This window comes from Mauremys mutica, chromosome 3 (genome assembly GCF_020497125.1).
Source record: "Mauremys mutica isolate MM-2020 ecotype Southern chromosome 3, ASM2049712v1, whole genome shotgun sequence".
Lineage (NCBI taxonomy): Eukaryota > Metazoa > Chordata > Testudines > Geoemydidae > Mauremys > Mauremys mutica.
The window spans coordinates 114,777,273-114,798,298 of record NC_059074.1 but is presented as its reverse complement, the minus strand read 5'-3'; the positions used below and the strand labels follow the sequence as shown (position 1 = coordinate 114,798,298).

The window sequence follows — 21,026 nt, the reverse complement described above, 5'->3', positions numbered from 1 at the left end:
CTGATCACAAGTGTCTGTAAACCACTTATGAATTATTGTACATGCATTTGCAAAATATTTTTCTTTCTTTTGATTATTTATGTTTATATGGTGGTGGTGTTTACAAGGATTTGTTCATTCACCAAGCTATTTCCAACTTAGTATTAGACACTGCTTATGTTTATTCTAGTTCTTCCAGCAGCGCTGAGCTGAATGCGTTCTGAATAAGCTTCTTGATCTCTGTGATTCCTCTTTGCCATCTAGGATTATCAAGATGAAATTGCCATGGCCCAAGAGAATAAAATCCAGCTCCAGCAAATGGGAGAGCGTCTTGCCAAAGCCAGTCATGAGAGCAAAGCATCAGAAATTGAATATAAACTTGGCAAGGTCAATGACAGATGGCAACACCTTCTGGATCTGATTGCAGCCAGGTAAAACAGCTGCTTTGTTTTTAAACATTTCATGGAATAGAAACCTGTATTGACATTCATAAGACAGCTGAGTTCCTAGCTCAAGGAAGGACTCAGAACTTTTTCTTACCTGTCTCTACCCACTCTGTCCACTTAACTGTGATCTGTAAGTGCTCTCAGCCAACATGCTTGGTTGAACTTATCCTTCTTGATCCACTGTATCTATTAGGATGACCAAGACTGGCTATAGTCAGAAGAGTAGTGTCTTGTGGTCGAGGGTGGTTATTTAGGTTGAAACGGGGTGCCTAAAGCGAGACGTAAATCTTCAGTTCCCTTTAAAGGCAGCACAAAGGGTGCTAAGTGACTCACTTTTAAAAATCCTACCCAAAGGACAGTTTATGGCAGGTGGTTTAGTTTTTCTGTCTGTTTTTAGATTAGTGAAGAGGGAGAGAGAGAAAATAATGTAGACACATGTATGTCCATTGGGCTTAATAGCTTGCAAAAACAAAAACCAAAAAAAAAGTTGTTTGCAGTAGGTTATCTACAGAAGTATATACTGTGCACATGCGATTCTCGGTTAGTACATGAAGAATATTCGTTTAAATTTCTAATGTCCATTCTGAGCTGTAGTGCAACTACTCTCCAGCTAATAGACAATCATTTTTGCCATAGCTTTGGCTATTGTGTCTGTACTCTGCAGTATAAAGGATGTTTGACATGTTGCTTGAGTTTCCGTAACTTGAAAGATATTTCTATCTGTATCAATACCCAGTGTCCTATTTGCAGCAATTCCTTTTACATTTCTCTCTTTATCCATTAGGTTCTGTAAATATGTTTGGTCACTTCCCCGATCCCGGTACTACAATATTCCTCCTCAGAATTCTGTGAGTGGGGGGAATCTGTGAATTTCACAGTGGCAAAGCCATTAAGGGGTACAGATCTTTTAAAATGAAGGTGGCTGTGTTTTGTTTTAATGTAACATTATTCAGGAAGTGGCATTTCTTACAGACTAAAAGTCTGTTGGTTTCAGAGGATGTGGTGTCTCACCGGGTCTTAAGCAAAACAGTTACTTACCTTCATCTATACTTTTTCTTGAAGGCATTTCTAATGTTTAAACATAACTATGCCCAGACCAAGCTTTAAGAGGTTTCCAGCGAGAAGCGATGGTATATGCAGATAGCAAAGTGTACTTCTAGGTATCTGTTATGCTCAGTGCTGGGATTAATGTTGTAGCTTGGGAGGGTGATCAGGGTCTCAGGATTCTATTTCTCAGTGGTCTTTTCAGATGAGCTGTAAAACTGAATTGTTACACACTTGTTGAACTTCCCATGCCATTTTCCTCAAGTACAGAGTGATGTTCCTGGCCATAGATTAATTGGTGTGATTACAGATTTGCCTCAATTTCCCAGTCAATTTCCGTTGGATACTTCCTTATTTAATAAATTTAGTGTTGCCCCTTTTCACCACAGAGCTGGCTGCATTTGAATTGTGAGTGAAGGGATCCCTACGTGAAGTTTGTATATCATGTGGCTAAACTTGGAGTAGTGAATGGCTCAAAAGATTGCTGAAGGGATAGAGAGCTTTTGCTAATTCGTCTCTGGCCCAAGTGGTTGTGACTTATCTAATGTCTGTTGTTAACCTGCGTGAAATGAGCTTGTGATCTAAGTGAAAAGTGAAAAGATGAAAAGAGAAAAGTTCCTAGTGAAAAGATGCCCACATCTCAAAAAACAGTTTGTAAAATACTTTGGTCTATAAGAGTATGTTACTACTTTCATACATTCAGCTGGAAAATGCAGCTTATTTTTGGCACTGCTGACATTATAGTGCAAATTCTGCGTTCTGGATCCTTGACAATATTAATATTAACTGTGTCCATTCGTTCTCCATGTGTCTGCTCTCTCTGTCAAGCCAAGGCCATCTTTTGCTCGAATGTGCTTATTGGTTTGTTTTCAGCAGCCATCCACCAATGGGAAATACCTATTTACAGGAAAATAGAATACAGAGTTGTAGTGTGATGGTCCACAATATTAGAGAAACAAGGTGGGTGAGGAAATCTCTTTTATTGAACCAACTTCATTTGGTGAAATAGCCAAGCTTTCAAACTACACAGAGCTCACCCACTTTTGTCTCTCTTAGGAACACAGACACATAGTATGTTTGTTTCAGAAGATGAATAAGAATATAATATATTTTGGCTACATAACATTTTATTTGTGTTTTTAAATTACGTCTCTTGTATTAAAGAATCTTGACTTTAACCTGTGAGCAGGCTAAAATGTTATGTTCTGTTTACAGCAAGTTCTTCTTCCTGGAGAAAATATTTCAGTCAGAAAATTATTTTTTCATGCCATTTGGGGTAATCATTTTAAATATTCCTTCTGGCCTATTTTCTTTTTCACCCACATATTTTCTTTTCACTTTTTCTTCACCATGCTCTGACTCCTTCTGCAGAAGGGAGAGGAGGAGAAGGGAGAACTCCCCAGAAAGACAGCTGCCTCTCTACTTCAGTGATTTCCCATTTCTGACCTCTCATGACTGGAAAGTTTTTTCTCCCTACGAATTGTCCATTATGATAAATAGGCCAGCTGCATATGTGCACGGTAAAGGAGTAGTGAGTGGCTGCATGCTTTATACAAGACTTTTCTTGGGCAGTTAAGTTTACAACTGAAGGCCTCTCTTTCCCTCCCTTCCCCCGCCCCTTTCCTGACACTCATGGCCTGCATTCCAGGAGACCAAGCCTGGCGCATGTTGATGAATGTAAGTTTTATTTAGAAACATGACCACTTGTCACCGTTTAGTCTCATGTTAGCAGGCCGGGTCTACTAACATTTGTTTGGAATGTGAGCATTTTTGTACGGTACTCGCAAAGGCAAGCTTGCCTGCAGGACAGTCTGCTGGGCTACAAGCTTTTGGAACCGCAAGTTCTTGGTTTTAGTACTGGAAAGTTTCATGGTGGTAGGAGAGGATTTATGTGCTGTGAGGATGGCAGAGGACTGCAGTGTGGATTCAGACCTCCCAGACTGCAATTGCGATGTCACAAGGCAGGCAGCTATTTACTTTTCTTATGCATTTTTTTGGAATTTGTTATAGCTTGCTGACCTAGCTGAGGAACTAGTTGTCATGATATTAATCCATAGGCATGCTGCCGTACCGAAAAACTTTTTTTTTTCCGTCCAGAATTTTAGTGGTGTTGATGAGTGTTAGGAAATCATGATGTGTTTGTTGTATTGCTGTAATTCTGGGATCCTTGAATGTGTGTCTTAACTGAAAACAGCCTGACCACTACTAGTAAGTAGGTGCTTAAATTAGGCTGAGTGAAACCATAGACCTGATTTTACTACTGTTTTTAATACAAGATCATGTAAACATGTGAGAGGATCCAGAGGGTTGTAATTTACTACCTGCTGTTTGTGTAATCAAGGGGGCCTGGCTACATCCAAAAGTCAAAAATATGTGGTGTGTGCTAAGCTCGTCCTTCATGTACATATTATTAAAATGTCTGTAGCCAGATGGATCTTCGTAGCTTAATTTTGAACAATGTATATAATTGGACTGAAAGATTTTTATTTTTTGTCAAATATTCTCCCTTTTTTTTCCATCTTGTATTTTTTCACTATTTTTAGTGTAAGCTAATTTGTGAGTTGTTGTAAAATAATTTTTCAGTAAAGATAAAAGTATAGAATCTGAAGAGTAAATGTGGCATTTACTGAACTTTGCAAGCTTTTTTTTTTTTTTTTTTTTGCATTTCACTATTTAATTTATTTTAGATGATAGAATTTTACAATATGTTCAGGTGCATGCATAACATTTCCCATGGTACTATTCCCCAAACAGAAGCATTCAAGTATGAATAGTGCACTTGCATTATGTTCTTGCAATATATTTGCCTGAAATTTGAGAATTCAAGTATCTCCAAATGGGTGGAGAAATCGTTTCTCATTGTTTTCTCCCTCTTGAGTTGGAATTCCAGTGTTTTGCCACTCTGGTTTGTTTGAGCTTAGATATTACTATAGACATTGTGTGTGAATGATTAACAGCTAATTAAAACTATAAGCTGGTGATAGATTCAGCTGATGTCACATTTTTATGCATATTTTTTGTGGTTGGTTTTTAAGATAATGTTAGTAACCAGCTGTCTAATGACTAATACTGAAGTTATGACTTCTGTACACTACACTGTTGTGTGTTTATGGGGCAGTATATGTTTAGACTTAAGCAGAATTTAAGCATATTTAGTTTAACTCTAGCTAACTGTTTGCGTTTTAAAAGACCTTCCATATTGTTTTCAGCTCCAAAATATTTTCTGAGTATTTTTTTTGGTTTGAAATTGGCTTTTAAAAAAGAATCATGTTGTTTTCCTTTAAATATTAAATTATACCAGCATGTGTAATGAGCTAATTTAAACTTTCAAATGTTTTCTCATTAGCAATAAACTGCAAAACTGAGCAATTGCATTACATAGTATTTTCCTTCCAGAGCAAGGACAAATGCCTGAGATTTAATATGGGCTACGAGAAAAGTACAGCAAGCTTCAGGGACTTCCTGTACTTATATGTCAAGCTTGCTAAATTTATACAGCCCTGCTTAAACCTGCCATGTGATAGTTCCAAGCATCTAATTTGAATTAGGAACCCTTGTTAGCAAGCAGGGGAACTCAGCCAAAGCCTCTTACAGTAACACGTTTAGTGGGATTTTCCCAGAAGAATTTGCTTTTTTTCATATAATGCTGTTGCAAATGAAACCCCAAAAGGTCACAGCTGCATTTTGCTCAGGGGGCTGCAGACCCCCATGTGTAGACTCTGTGTAGCCTGCTCCCTTCCTGCCTGCTGGCAGAACTCCATGAGTCCCACCATCTCTCAGGCCCTGTAGGGGCAGGATTTTAGACTCTTGAAGAATGTAGAAATAAGTTTCTTCCAAAAAAAAATATATATATATATATTGCCTCTGCTACATGCACAAAATATGTAGTTGTGCACGTGCAATTAATTTCAATGGGTGACACAAAGCTTAAAACTTCTTATATGCTCAAACTAGAGGGGGGTGGAATAATTAGGTGAGCATGTAAGCATGTTCCACTGGATAAGCATGCAGGTGTGTTTTCAGTGTAATTAAAGGCACATATTGAGGTTATTTGAGAGATTTACACATTTGATGAATAATTAAAAAGCCTCTTAGAGCCCTACACATGGATCAAAATCCCATTGTGCTAGGCACAAACACAGAACAGAATGACAGCTCTGTAATGATTTGCTTTTAACCTCCTAAAGACTAGAGAGATGGACTTAAGCCACGAAGTTTGCATTCAAACTTGTCCAAATTTCAGAGATAATATGATCTGATTTTTTTTGGAGGAATCATAAAAGCTGAAGCCCTGAAAATAGCTCTGTGGGGTGCACGCTTATTACATGCTCTGCGGTGACTGATTGAATCGCAGTTCCCCAGAAGCCCCTGCTTGGAGTCATTGTGTCTGAAGCAGGCCCTATAGTTCCAGGTGAATACATAGCAGCAGTTACTGCTGAGCCCGCTAAACCAGTGGTTTTCAACCTTTGTTCATTTGCAGACCCCTAAAAAATGTCAAATGGAAGTGCAAGACCCCTTTGGAAATCCTAGACAGTTTGCGGACCCCCAGGGGTCCGCAGACCACAGTTTGCAGACCCCCAGGGGTCTGCAGAAACAGAGTGAAGCATAGACTGTTCCACTCCACAAAGTAGTACACTAGTAGGGATAGGACTGTGACTCTGCCTCTCACACACTCACTCTCTTTGGGATTTTTAACACTAACAGCACAACCCTGATATTTGTGGAGACCAAAAGGACTATCCATAAATTTCAAGGCCAAAATGGACCATTGTGATCATTTAGTCTGACCTCCTGTATAGCACGGGTCATAGAACTTTGCCAAAGTAATTCCGAGCATATCTTTTAGAAAAACCTGTAATCTTGATTTTAAAATTCTCAGTGATGGAGAATCCACCATGACCTTTGGTAAATTGTTCTAATGGTTAACATCTGACCATAAATATTTACGGAACGTGGTTAGGTCTCTGTCATTCTCCTATCTAATATTCTATTGAAAAGAGAGCTGATTGGTGTCCTTGGTGATTACTGTTGTACAGCAAGGTTACCAGTCGTGTTACAACCAAGAAATCATTGTGGGGGCAGATTCTGCTCTCAGTTACATACCAGTGTAAATCTGAAGTAACTATTAAAATCCAGTGCAAGTCAGAGTAGTCCTTAAGATTGAAGAAGGTAGAAGAGTGGGTTAATGCAGTGGCTCTCAGACATTCCAGACTACTGTACCTCCTTCAGGAGTCTGATTTATCTTGTATACCCCAAGTTACACCTCACTTAAAAAATACTTGTTTACAAAATCAGACATAAAAATACAAAAGTGTCAGATAACACTAATACTGAGAAATTGCTTACTTTCTCATTTTTACCATATAGTTATAAAATAAATTGATTGGAATATAAATATTGTACTTACTTTTCAGTGTATAGTATATAGAGCAGTATTAACAAGTCATTGTATGAAATTTTAGTTTGCATTGACTTCGCTAGTGCTTTCTATATAGTCTGTTGTAAAACTAGTTGAGTTGATGTACCACCTGGAAGACCTCTGTGTACCCACAGGAGGTCTGAGTTAGTGTACTGAGCTCTGCTCCAGCTAAGGACCGAGCTCACTATCTCTAAGGGCGAGAGAGTTCAGTCTTTAGAACTTTTATAGGTGAATAAGTCTTGTTAGATGCATGTAGTTCAACACCAATGCAGGTCAGTTTCCTTTTGGTAATTGCAATAGCCATTTACTTGTAATCTGACCAGGTGTCTACATTAGTGAAACAGAAGGCACAACTCATTTAGATGGATTTTTTTACACTGACCGTATTAAATACGGTTTCTTTCCCCAAAGCAAGCTTTGATTCCACCGGCAGAGATACAGAAGCCTATAAAATCTCTCTGTGTGGCCTCTGAAAATCCTGAATTTCTGTTAATTATAAATACTGGGTTTGGACACTATTTATATGCTTGTAGTTCTGTAAATAGTAAGGGGAAGCCCTAGATTAGCAATTCTGTTGTTTGTGTGAAGGTTAAGTTGAATTTCTTTCCCAGTGAAAATTATGCAGAAGTGATGTCTTTTATAAAGGCTGTTTAATGATGTGCACGTGCTTTTGTTTCTCCTTTTGGCAGGGTGAAGAAGTTGAAGGAGACCCTGGTTGCTGTGCAGCAGCTGGATAAGAACATGAACAGCTTGAGATCCTGGCTCGCTCATATTGAGTCAGAGCTGTCCAAACCCATTGTCTACGAAACCTGTGATTCCGAGGAGATACAAAGGAAACTGAATGAGCAGCAGGTAAAATACAAAATGAGTTAGAAGAGTAAAAAAATCTGACACAGTCACCACACTGGCAGTTGCACTGTGGTGTGGGGAGACCCAAGTAAAGTATACCCTTGGGCTGCCGGTATCCAGCTCAGTGTTGAAAGAAGGCACTGATGCAGAGAAGTTGCCCTTAGATTTCAAGGCAGATAGTGCTTATTGCATCACTCTGGTAGAGTCTTCTGCCGGCTTTGACATTGAATCTACAAGGAGCTGCTTGATCTGACAGAAAGAGGTAAGGTACCATGATGTTATGTCCAGAATGTGGGTTACTGTTGTGGTTGAGGTTTTTCCTTTGTTTTTTAGTATATAATGAACTACCGTCCACTTCCAGAATTAAAATGAAACCGTACTGTAGTGTTTTCTTGCAAGTTTTATAAGTGCTTGACGTTGTCCATCTTTGGAAATGCCTTCTGATTTTGTTTTGTTTTGCAGTTCATAAACATGTTTGAGTCCCTTTGCATGCTGAGTTGCATGAGCAATACAAAACTGATGTTTAACTTTAAACTGATTTGCACTGTGCAAAGCCTGCACACAGTGCTGGAATGAAGCAGTTCATGCTGCAAATGGGAAAAGTGGGATGGGGCAGATAAGTTGTTGGTTTGTTGTTGTTTTTTTGGTAGTAGTTTTTTACATTGTACTGCACTGTTAGTATGCTTCCTTTCCCCTTTCCTGCTAAACTATACACCTCCATCACAACTTACGAAAGAGTAACATCAGTTTTGCAAAGTAAAGCAATACATGTTTCTGTGCATATTTTTGTTTCTCTATGCCAGTTCTGTTTGACACACTGGGCAGAAATTCTGTTGCCTGTCACACAGCAGATTGCTTTCTCATCAGTTATTTCTTGGCAGATTGGTCGCTGACTAATATCAGTGCAGTTTGTGATGAGCATGTGAAAAGCAAAATAACACCTGTCCCTTAACACACAACAAAGTAGAGAAGTTTAATTTTTTGTGGGGGGAAAAAGTATTGTAACATTTTGCAGACCATTGATTTATAAAGCATGTAGAATGACAATGTGGTGCAGTGAATAGAGTGAAAGTCTAAAAACTAAGAATCTCCTCAATTTTAATCCTAGCTCCTAAACTGACATACTGTGTGGCTATGGGAAAAAAAGCCTTTTAACCTCTTTGTACATTTCACTATCTGTAACATGGGGTGAATAATACAAACAGGACAGGTATGAAGTGTAGCTAATACTGTGCAGAGCTTTGAAGATGTAAAGTGCCGTCCAGTGCTAAGGATTAAGGGTAAAGCAGATGTTTAGAGATGTTCTGGAAGTGTACCTACGTGGGCATCCCAAGGTTTGCTATGACTCTTTTGCTACTCATTCATTCTGGGTACAGACATCAGTTGAACTCTTCAGTCTCTGCAGTTCTGGGTGGTTGTTTCTGTGCAATGCTAGATAGTGGCATGTTCATTTTGAAGTACCAGTGGTTCCATTGGAAATCCAAAGGGGACAAACACTGGATGTGTATTTTGCCTTGTAAGCATAGTATGTTTGGCAGCTCCCTGCCAATCAATTTGTTATAACATTAACAGCAAAGAAAACATGAACTTTTAACATAAAGAAGAAAGCATTTTTATTATAGCTTTTACTAGTAATATTTGTTTGGTTTTCACAGCACAGGTTACTTCAGCTACCTTTTCAGCCAGCTATGTCAGCACTAGTTTTTCTTTCTGTTTGAGCTGTATATTTTCCACATTTGTTTTCTCTTAGGGACATGTTATCTCTCCGCCTCCACTGTCACAAACTATCACTCAACTACAAATCTCAAATTTAATTAAAAATGTAGCATTGCCTGCCAGAAAGTAGGGCTGGATACCAGTTCTATGGCTCCCACACTCTGCTTCTACTGGCTCATCAGCCAAGTCTGAGTTGGAGGAGAACACACATAGTAACTTTGCAGTTGCTCTTCGGGGGCAGTTAAAGCAGTACGATCTGAAGGAGAGTGAGTGTAACCTCACTGCAATCTGCCAACCCTGGAAAACTAGGTTTTTTTCCTTTTTTTTGCTTTTTTGGTTTTTTTTCCCTTTTTTGTTAATCAGGCCACAACAAATGTGAAACATGGGAAGGTGTTACAGAAACCTCCATCCTGTTTCCTTGCAGGTAGTGTTACTCTCCATCTTTAACCAGCCATTTGAATCATGAGGTTCAATCCAAATGTATTCAGCAGTTGGGCAGGAATTTTTCTTACACATATCCAGGAATAATAGCAGATCATTTTCACAGTCTGTCTCACAAGCACCAGTAATGTGTTGAAGACAAATATGTTGAAATGACATTTCAAGATGGAACATCATTTCCAGTGCAAAAAGGTCATGAAAACCAAGAAGTGGAGATTAGTAATAAAGAGGATCATACCTGAGCAATGCAATCCTTGAGGATGTTTCAGATGGCGTTCATAGTTGTCCTGTACCATGCATGTCCTTGGGAGTACTCCCAAGAGTTAAAACACTGTTAAGAAATATCTGAGCTGCAATAGTGTGGATTGCTGGTGCTAGGGGCAGATTAGCAACTAAACCTTGTGAAAGTAAAAGCAGTAGACGTAAAAGCAAATATACAGTAAATCATTTATGGATGCAGACTAGACTTTAAAAACACTGAAGTGTTCATTTGTGGATTGATTTTTCAGCAAAAGCATTCACTGAATTCATGGCAACAACTGACTCATGTTTGAGTTCCATTTCAAAAAGGTGATTCTGAGGTTATGCTATGTGCAGATGAATAATGCAGCAGAGGAAGTCACAAGGGAGGAGGCAAGATCTATGTTCATTTAACCAAACTTGTGCAAATGGTTGTTTCTGTATTGGCTGGTCCCCATGTAATCTATAATTCCAAAGCCACAAAATTTACTGCAGAATCTATACCATCCTGTGGAATTGTACTAAAAAATATCAGTTGTTTGGTTTGTTTGTTTGTTTAAATTGGCTTTTAGCCCCTAGAGTTGCAGAGAAAACCTTGAAAATGTGGCTTACTGCAACCAGTGCATCTTTCTTTTCTTGAGCCTACAACATCCTGAAACAATGACTCTGAGAGGTGTGGTCTGAATAGGGTATGAAATCTGAAACCTAAAGATGACAATTAAAAAGGCAACATTTGTTAACAATTTTACTGATGATCATCATAGGAAAAACACCCAGTAAATGTGGCTATCCTAACTGCAGGCTCTCTGGGAAATGTAATATTCAAGTAAATAGTACACGTGCTATTGAACTGACTCTGACATTCATTTTCCCAAAAAAGCTCCATTTTTAAAATAAAGCTGCCAAAGAATTTCCACTTTGCTGTAACAGTGTTGCAGAATGCTGGGACCTTGCCAATCTTGATTTTAAAATTGCCAGTGATGGAGACTCCAACATTATCCTTGGTAAATTGTTCCAGTGGATACCCTCACTCTTAAAAATTTACACCTTATTTCCAGTCTGAATTTGTCTAGCTTTAACTTCTAGCTATTGGATCATATGTATTTGTCTACTAGATTGAAGAGCCCATTATCAAATATTTGTGCCCCATGTAGGTACCTATAAACTGTGGTCAAGTCATCCCTTAACCTTCTTTTTGTTAGACTCAAGGAGCTCAATTTTGTTTATCACGCTAAGGCGTATTTTCTAATCGTTTAATCATTCTTGTGACTCTTATCTGAACCTTATCAACATCCTTTGTGAGTTATGGACAGCAGAACTGGACACAGTATTCCAGCAGCAGTCACACCAGTGCCACATCCAGAGGTAAAATAACCTCTCTGCTGCTACTTAGGATTCCCAAGTTTATGCATCCAGAGATCACAGTACAGTAGCCCTTTTTGCCACAGCATTGCACTGAGAACTCTTGTTAAGCTGATTATCCGCCCCGACGCCCAAATCATTTTCAGAGTCGTGACTTCCCAGGATAGAGTCCCCCATTGTGTAAGTATGGCCTACATTGTTTATTCCTAGATGTATACACTTACATTTAGCCATATTAAAAGGCACATTGTTTGTTTGCTTGTGCCCAATTCATCAAGCAATCTACATTGCTCTGTATCAGTGACTTGTCCTCTTCATTATTTACTATCCCTCTAATTTTTATGTCATATGCAAACTTGATCAATGCTGATTTTGTGTTTTCTTCTAGGTCATTGATAAAAATGTTAGATAATGTAGGGTCAAGAATGGATCCCTGTAGGACGCCAGTAGAAATAGACTCCCTTGATAGTGATTCCTCATTTACATCTATATTGTGAGATCCATCATTTAGCCAGTTTTTAATCCATTGAATCTGTAGAATATTAATTTGATATCATTCTAGTTTTTTAATCAAAATGTCATGTGGTTCCAAATCAAAGCACTGTTACCTTTATCAACCAAATCTGTAATCTCATTTAAAAAAAAAAATTAGTTTGACAGGCTCTATCTTCCACAAACCTATGTTGATTCCTTACTCACTTTGTCCACATGTCTCTAGCGTCTTCTTCATTTTTGTTGTGGATTTTACTATAGATGTGTAGAGTTGGAAAGCTAACCAATTTCAGAATAAATTTTTAAATTCCTATTCGCACCTCTTAATTTATTACAATAAGATGGACATAGATTAGTTAGAGTGTAATTGCTGTAAATGTGCTGACACTAGGAGGACTGCTTTTTCTTTCCATGTCTATGAAACTTCTGTGGAAAGTCACTTTTCTCCCGTATTTTCCCCTGCCATCACCAATTAAAAACAATGTTATTATTGGACAGCTGAGAGGAAAACAACAACATTTCGTATTAAAGATGTACTTCTATATATGTGCTACTGCTGCCCCACCTGCAGAACATGTCAAGAGACACCCTCTTGACTTAGCGAAGAATAAAATTAGAAGGGAACACAGTATAGCAGAGTGTAAGCCCACAGTACAGTGGAACTTATTTTTTTTTTTGCCATTATTATTATCATCATCACTCAGTATGACACGACAGGAATGTGGGTTTTTTTAAGAAATAGCCTTCACAACATAAAAGATACTTAAGCATAAAAAGAGGAAAGCTACTGTCTAAAATGTATCCCCATGAGTCACCAATGAATCCTGACCATGAACTGACTCTGTAAGTTTGGGTAGTCAGGGCTTTTCTTAAGCTATTCACAGAACTCCAGCATTTTAGGTGCTCAAATCACTGATTCACCTTTGACTTTCTTTAAAATTCTCACGGGGTCTAAGAACACTATCTTCTGGAGATCACTGATCATGGTGTCTTGCACACCTAACATGCTCCTGAGCTGCTCATTCGTACCCTTAGAGGTTGCCCCAAGTGCTCCAGTAATCATCTTTGATTTTCTGTTTTCTGTTCTTCATGATAGAGTTCTTTATACTTAGTCATCTTCTCTTCTTCCTTTTTTATATGTCTATCTGCTGGTATGGCAATATCAATTAACCTGGTCTTGTTGTCATCTTTCCTACAGCTGCTATGTCCGGCCTATTTGCCTGCACCATTCGGGCTGCCACAATTGAGAGATCCAATAAAATCTTAGCCTCTTTGTTCTGTAGATCACTGTCAAGTTGGTGGTCATACCATATAGTTTCTTTAAATCCATGCTTCCCAGAGAGGCTCCAGTGCAGACACTTGTTGACCTCATTGTGTCTGTTCATATATTCTCTCCCAGTGAGACTCCTGCAGACATTCAATGCATGCTAACACACATTCATCACCATCATCATATGTATTATAGTAGTGCCTAAGGGCCAACCAAAAACAGGGTCCCACTGTGCTAAGCACCCAACAAACACAGTACAATAGATGGTCCCTGCCCTGCAGCACTTACAGTCTAAACAGCCAAGACAGACGCAGAGTGGGGTAAGGGGTAGAACACACAAGCAGAGGGAACAATGTGATGGTGACAAGTGGCTTGTTAGTTTCAACAAGAGGCTCAGCTAAATGGAAGGAAAAGGAACAGAGGGTGAGAGGGATGGGGGACAGGTGTGGAGTGACGCTGAGGTGAAGAGACTGTACTGGCGGGGTAGGTTTGGAGCAAATACCAATCAGCACAGGGCAGAGAAAATCCAGTCAAAACTGTAGTAGTAGGTTCTCTGAAGGGTCCAAAGGTCCTTGTGTTGGCTCCTTCTGCTCCTACCAGCTCGAGTTTCTGGCTGGTTCCTCTCTGCAGTTTTCTCCCAAGCCCATGTGGCGAGGGGCCAGCGAGGCACATCTGGATCCTAGAGCCCCCAGTGTGTGTGTGTGTCAGAGTCTCTCACCCCCAGTTCAGTAGTCCCTGCTTTGTCTGCTTCTGTCCCTGTTGGCTGTCACTTTTTTTTCCTCTTTTGAACCTCTGTTTTGTGTTTCGGGGGAGGGCGGGAGGAAGAGGAGGAAGAAAACTGGAAAAAACCCAGTTCCATTGTAATATGGCAGTGGTGAGAAATGCTGATGAGACAAAACTTTCGTTGGCTGTCATGAAGCTATGACAGTTTACACCAGCTGAGAATCTGTCCTCTATCTGCAGGTTTTCTCAAGTACCAGATAGCTCTGTACTATCGCCTACCTCTACTAACCTACTTGTTTATTAGTAACATTGCAGTAATGCCATGTAGGTTGGGCATTTTAATACTCATTCAGCCTGATTCTTGTGAGCTTGCCTGACATTTTATTTTATATTATTTTAATAGCGTATTAAATAGCATATTTTCAAAGAGCACATGGTTTGGCTTACATATTTAAGCTTTGATTTCTTGACCTGCAGGAACTCCAAAGAGACATAGAGAAACACAGCACTGGAGTTGCATCTGTTCTCAACTTGTGTGAGGTACTTCTCCATGACTGCGATGCTTGTGCCACAGAAACAGAGTGCGACTCCATCCAGCAGGCCACCCGGAACCTGGACAGAAGATGGAGAAACATCTGTGCAATGTCAATGGAAAGGCGACTTAAGTAAGTACAAAGTACTCATAAAACCCAAGAGATTTTCCAGATGTTTCAATCTGGAAAAAACAGTTGCTCTTTCTCAGACATTCACTTACCTGAGAAAATATTCTCCATATTTAAAAAGCAAACCAAGTCCCAGCTCTTGCAAGGAGGTCTGCGCAAGCAGGACTCTGCACTTATGTGGAACCAGATTGATGTTACTGGGGTTATGTACAGTCCTAAAAGTCTGTCCATTGAATTGCAGGATCAGGGCTCAAATTACATTTCTACTACATGTATAATTATAACAACATGTTTTTTTCATCAGCTGACATGTTTTTTTCAGTGACTTATTTCATGTTTTAAAAATACGTTGTTACAAAAACATATTTGCAGTGGATATTCTTGAAACTGATTTTTACTGATGAATGCAAAAGAATGTCACCACATCCTTATGTTAATTCAAAGTCATTTATGACAGATATACGTAGTCATTTTAATGTTTGTTTTTAAATAGCACCAATACACTACCTCCTCCTGGCTGAGTTACCCTGGAAAATTTAACAATTCATGCTGCAACATTTTAGTTTCCTATAGGAATGGTTTGATTCTACAGCTGAACGTTGTCTCTAGAACAGCATTTCTCAAACTGTAGCAACCCAAGGACTCCCATTTTGATTTAAAAAATTTTGTGGACCCCCCAAGCTGGCTTCTAATTTTCCCCAGGGGTGCTCAACTCCTGCTCAGCCCCAGTCCCTGCCCTCACTCCACACTTTCCCTCAAGGCCCCACCCCTACCCCTACTCCTCCTCTTTCCTCCCCCAAGCACACCCCGTCCCCACTCCTCCTCCGCCCTCACAGCACCTCCTGCATCCTGCAGAACAGCTGTTCCGCAGGATGCAGGAGGCACTGGGAGGGAGGAGTTGATCAGTGGGGCCGGCAGCCCCAGACATGACTTTCGGGCCCCCCTGGAGCCATACATGATTCGTGGACCCTGTGGAATACCCTTGTGGACCCCCAGGGATCCATAGACCCCAGTTTGAGAACCACTGCTCTAGAACATTTGACTAATTGGAGTTTGTATACATAGGACTACATTTTGGCAAATGGCCACATTTTTAGAACTCCTATTACAGCTCATAATGTTCTTTTTATACCAATTGTAAATGAGGATTTGCAGCACACACAAAAAAAGTTGCTGTCTTATTCCAGCTTAAACTGGAATCAACCAGCCATTTATGTTGTCCATTTATCAACCTTGCAATGAAGGCTTGGTTAAGAGCCAGTTATTGTTCAGTGCAGCCCTGGTTCCCTATTGTAGCTTATGATCAGACAGAGCAATGCAGGGCAAATGACCTCAAATCTAAACGTACCCTAATTTTCCATTTTCTGTCGCAGAATTGAAGAGACATGGCGACTGTGGCAAAAGTTCTTAGATGACTATTCTCGCTTTGAAGACTGGCTGAAAATTTCAGAGAGGACAGCTGCCTTTCCTAGCTCTTCTGGTGTGCTGTATACGGTTGCCAAGGAAGAGCTAAAGAAATTTGAGGTAACTTATTATGTTTGAAATTTAATATCTCCAGATCCTATTACAGCAGCCAGCTGGTTCTCCTTTCAGTATATAAGCTGCTCAGTACAGACACACGATACAGAAGAGTTGATGATTTTGCAGCTGTCCCCACTAGCATTTTTTAAGAAAAAAAATTAGAGGCTATAGATATATGGATATATAGATAGAGATATAGGAAAAGACATACTAGGTCATCCAGTCTCTCACCCTGTCAATGCAGGATTGTTCCTTACTGTACATCGTCCACGGTTCTGTCCACTGTAATTTTTAAATGGCCCAAATCCTTCTACCATTTCTCTTTGAAGACTATATACACCCTAAATATTTTGTTTTACTGTAGTTCATCCCATTGCTCCTGGCTGTAATTTCTGGTAGTGTACCACCTTAAATAACTCCTCTCCTTTTTCATATTTACACTCTTCATATATTTGCAAAGTGTTACCACATTCCCACCTTAGATCCTGATCCTGCAAACACTTATACTCTCAAGTAACTTTACGTGTGTGAGTATTCCCTTTGACATCACTCGGGCACACACAAGCTAAATGTTAAGCATGTGCCTATATGTTAGCAGGGGTGGGGCCTTACCTGGGGCTTAGCCATGTTATAGTTATGTAACTGATTGGTGTTTGTGACTAGTGTATGTGTGGTGTGCAAATAAATGGAACTCTTTGGGGGCCCTTCAGGTGAGTTAGTTTCAGTTTTCTTTCCTAATTGTGAACACAAGAAAATAAACTCTTTGGGCTTAGGCTTTGGAATGTTTCAGCCGGCTCAGTTTTTATTACCTGTGTACAAACCTCTGGAAGCTATGGTCATTACTGAACCACTGACAGACCTCTTAATTATAGTGAAGCCAAATCACAATTATCCTGTCTATTCGTTCCATCCTCCCTCTATTCAGTGACCAGAGTCTAAATCATGTTTAGTGAGTTACTGTAAATGAGAGACTACCATGCATCTCTCAGCTGTCTCCTATGATCACAGCTGACCTGACTTTGCCCTTAGCCGGTTTCTCTGTCTATGCTTTCTCACCGTATCAACCTTTATACACTCACCTTTATCTTCCAACACACACCACAGTATTCTCACTCAGACATATGGAACTTAGACTGCAGACAAGGAAAATAGTTTTTAGTCTAGTACTCCTGTTTAAATTGGTACATCTACATGTACATGCAGCTACTATCATCTCAAAGTAGGGATGTCGTTCCAAAATTAATGTTCACATGGGGGCAGCCATGATCAGAGGTAGAAAATTGAGTTCCTTCAGATTGTAACTGTAATTTTTCCTAATTTTATTCTCCTATCCATCCCACCAATAAGATAAAACCTTTAAGAACTTTAGCAAAGCACATTAGAAGGCTTCAATTATCCAGTATGTCATGAACTCCATTGTACAAAATCACACGGTAGTCTAGTATTTCACTGAGGCTGTAATGCAAAGAGGAACATAAGCAAATGAATTACTGCATGGCTGAACTGAACATTGGAAAACATATATAATTGTTCTTTTGCTAAACAAGACTTGATAACAGGTGAGGTGACATTGTAAATTTACACAAAGTTGTAGATTATAAGGTTAAATCTTTTGAGTTAGTAGTAAATCAGTGGTCAGATTTATGTCTCTTGTGTGAGAGAATGTGCTTCTCACTCCAGTTACAGAACCGCATGTTGGTTGCTTTCTTATTTCATTGGCATTTAAACAAAGAAAGTAATTATTGTGACAAGGACCCTTCAGTGTATTTGGTTGTTTCTAACTAGCTCCTTTAGCTATCCCTGTGACTTCATTGCACAAAAGTGCTTATTTTCATTTTTAATTAACACGCATTCTGGCAAGTGGCAGGATTGAGGCAATATGCATTAACATAGCTGATACTGATAATGAATTTTTATTCGGGTCCGCTAGCATATTTGTTTTCCAGTGCTATCATTTCTCTCCCTCCTCTTATCCTCACTGTCACTTTTTTGGCTACCTAATGCTACACAATGCAAACTTGCACAACTGTGGTCTGGAACCAAAGCCAATTCACTTCTTTATCATTTCCGTTAAATTGTATGTGTCCCAAATATAGCTGAGTGAAATATTCAACACATTTAGCCCTTTTCTCTGTTCATGAGTTATCAGCAAAACAAACTTTGCTTTTGAGAAATTCAACAATAAATATGTGAACAAATTCAAGCCTACAAAGTGCTCACCAGGTTCTTACTATGATTTGCTTTGTGAGTATTTGCTATTCATACAGTGTGATTGATCATCAAAGTCACATGGTACTGTTTCTGTTCCCGAATTGGTTGACTGAAACTTTTTATAACCTGGAGAATGTTACCATATTTGCCCATTACTTTGGGGTATGCTCATTTATTAGGGTTACTCTTCTATGTGTGTGCAGGGGTCTGTAATTCTATCAATGTATTGTTTGTGTCACTTGTGTTCTTATACAAAGCTCCACTTCTCCCTTCTGCAAGTTCCCTCCCAATGCAGCTATCCCGCAAGACCTAGGTTCCCCAGGGCTGGGTTCTTTCAGCCCCAGAATCAGGCGAACACACACAGGGTCAGAAGGTTATACCTAGAGAGAGAGAGAGAGAGAGAGAGAGAGCTGGGATCTCACCACTTGGTGAAGCTTGAATTGATTGGGGGTCCCAAGTGTTGGTGGTAGCTGAGGGTCCAGAGTGCTGGAGACAGGCAGAGCCCCCAGCACGATCAGTCAGGAGAAGATGAGGTCCCAATGAAACTGATGCAAATGTTGGATCCAGGCATCAGAGCACTTACTTGAGCATGGGTAGGAGTTTTTGTAGGGAAAGAACAGTGGTTCAAGGGAGAACACTAGATTTACCAAAGTTGTTTTGTTCAGTCTAGCCCAGTGGTTCTCAAACTTTTGTACTGGTGACCCCTTTCACATAGCAAGCCTCTGAGTGCAACCCCCCTTATACATTAAAAACACTTGTTTGTATATTTAACACCATTATAAATGCTGGAGGCAAAGCGGGTTTTGGGGTGGAAGCTGACAGCTTGCAACTCCCCATGTAATAACCTTGTGACCCCCTGAGGGGTCCTGACCCCCAGTTTCAGAACCCCTGGGCTAGACAATAGGAACTGCTCATTCCTGGCTATGGACGGTGTTCCTTCGAGGGTGCTCCACAATGCAGTTAGGCAGCTTCAGTATTCTGGATACCAATAAAGGATTTATTACTAGAATTGGTCTGATAACTACTGAGCTGGGTGCATGCAGGCATGGGTTCATTAACATCTGGAGCAGAGGTCCCCCAGAGTTCAGTGTAGTTCTCGCCTTTGAATCTCTGTTCTCCATTATATATGCTAATGGGGATGCCTCCCTGTCCCATCCTTGATGCAAATGAGGCCATGGGAGTTTCCTTAATGTCTCCCTGTCCCATCCTTGATGCAAATAAGGCAAGGGAATTTCCTTAATCCTGTCACCCTTGTCCAGAAGGGTTTAGGTGTGTCTTGCACTGCCTTTTCATTGCTTTCTGTAAGTCTTTCTTCTGATCGGCTTTGGTTCAAGCAGAGGCTGGCGGGAGAGTGGGGGGAGGTCTTTTGTGAGTCAGACAGGCTGGGTACTGCACCCTGGTTCCCCAAGAACACAGAGCTGATAGGTAACAAGTAGGATTGAATAAGTCACATGTGGCCTGGCCATTTGCTCAAATACAGATTTGTATAAATATTCACAAAACTTTCTTTCTCTGTGACTGTGGAAATAAAAATGGGTCTCATACCTGTCATATTAAAGATAAATAAAAGGTAGCTGGAATACTGTCAAAGCAAATTCACAATTATTATTCATATGAAGACTTCTCAGCATCTGCCAAGAGGTAGTGCTAAATAGATTCATTGAGACTTGAGAAATCTTATAAAACCATAGAAATTTTTGCTTTGATGTCTTTAAAAATTTGACATCACCATTTACAGTGCTTGTTTGTTTGTAACCCACTGAAATTTAATTAGCCAATATCATATGCAGCCCTCTAATGTAACATTTTAAGAGACTTTTAATCTGTTTCAGAATTTACACCCTCCATATTCTAAAATATGCAGGTGAAATATTGGCCAGCCAAGAAAGGACAGTACCTCATTCTTGGAATAAAACTGTGCTTGCTGCTGTCATTGTGACAGGAGCATTCTCACTGAAATGCTTAGTCCTTACTGCCATTTATTGATTTTGTAAACAACAACGTTTCTCTTTGCTCATCCCAATCAAAAGGCCCCGGTCCTACAATCAGGTCAGGACCAGCAAATGTTTGCACCCATGTTGGTACAGATCTAATTTCAGGAGTGGAGCCAAAGACCAGAACAATCTGAGACCATTTACCAATTGCAGGAGCTGACAGTCTGATAGTGTCTTTTGTTGTTTCCATTGTTGTTTTAGGCCTTCCAAAGACAAGTGCATGAAAGTCTGACACAGCTGGAACTGATTAATAAACAGTACCGTCGCCTGGCCCGAGAAAACCGCACTGACTCTGCTTGCAGCCTCAAACAAATGGTCCATGAAGGGAACCAGAGATGGGACAACTTACAAAAGCGAGTCACTTCCATCCTGCGCAGGCTAAAAGTAATTCTCCATTTTCAAGCCATTCTCTTACAGAACTAGACTGTATGCATGAACGATATTGTGAGCTTCTGACTCCTCAAGCCCATGCAAGTTTTTTCTTTGGCTGGGTTATTTAAATTTTATTTTGATGATTTCATGGGCACTCTGTCTAAAGTAGTTAAGTAATACGCTGCAGGAAGATGTAGAGTTGGACGTGGGTGCCCTACTTCCCCTTAGAAGAGAAGACCAAGAATACTTTGCTCTTCGCTGCTAGAGGCATAATGGTACTTAAGT

The 21,026-nt window shown here is 39.9% G+C and overlaps 1 protein-coding gene across 1 annotated transcript in view; it reads left to right on the top strand.

Annotated features, from left to right (window-relative positions):
• SYNE1 (spectrin repeat containing nuclear envelope protein 1) overlaps positions 1 to 21,026 on the top strand; it is a 468,360-nt gene that overhangs the window by 419,908 nt on the left and 27,426 nt on the right. Inside the window, exons 128-132 of the mRNA XM_045009096.1 lie at positions 244 to 410; positions 7,578 to 7,740; positions 14,459 to 14,646; positions 16,017 to 16,167; positions 20,571 to 20,753. Of these exons, the coding sequence (XP_044865031.1) occupies positions 244 to 410; positions 7,578 to 7,740; positions 14,459 to 14,646; positions 16,017 to 16,167; positions 20,571 to 20,753 (852 nt within the window). The remainder of the gene's footprint in view (positions 1 to 243; positions 411 to 7,577; positions 7,741 to 14,458; positions 14,647 to 16,016; positions 16,168 to 20,570; positions 20,754 to 21,026) is intronic.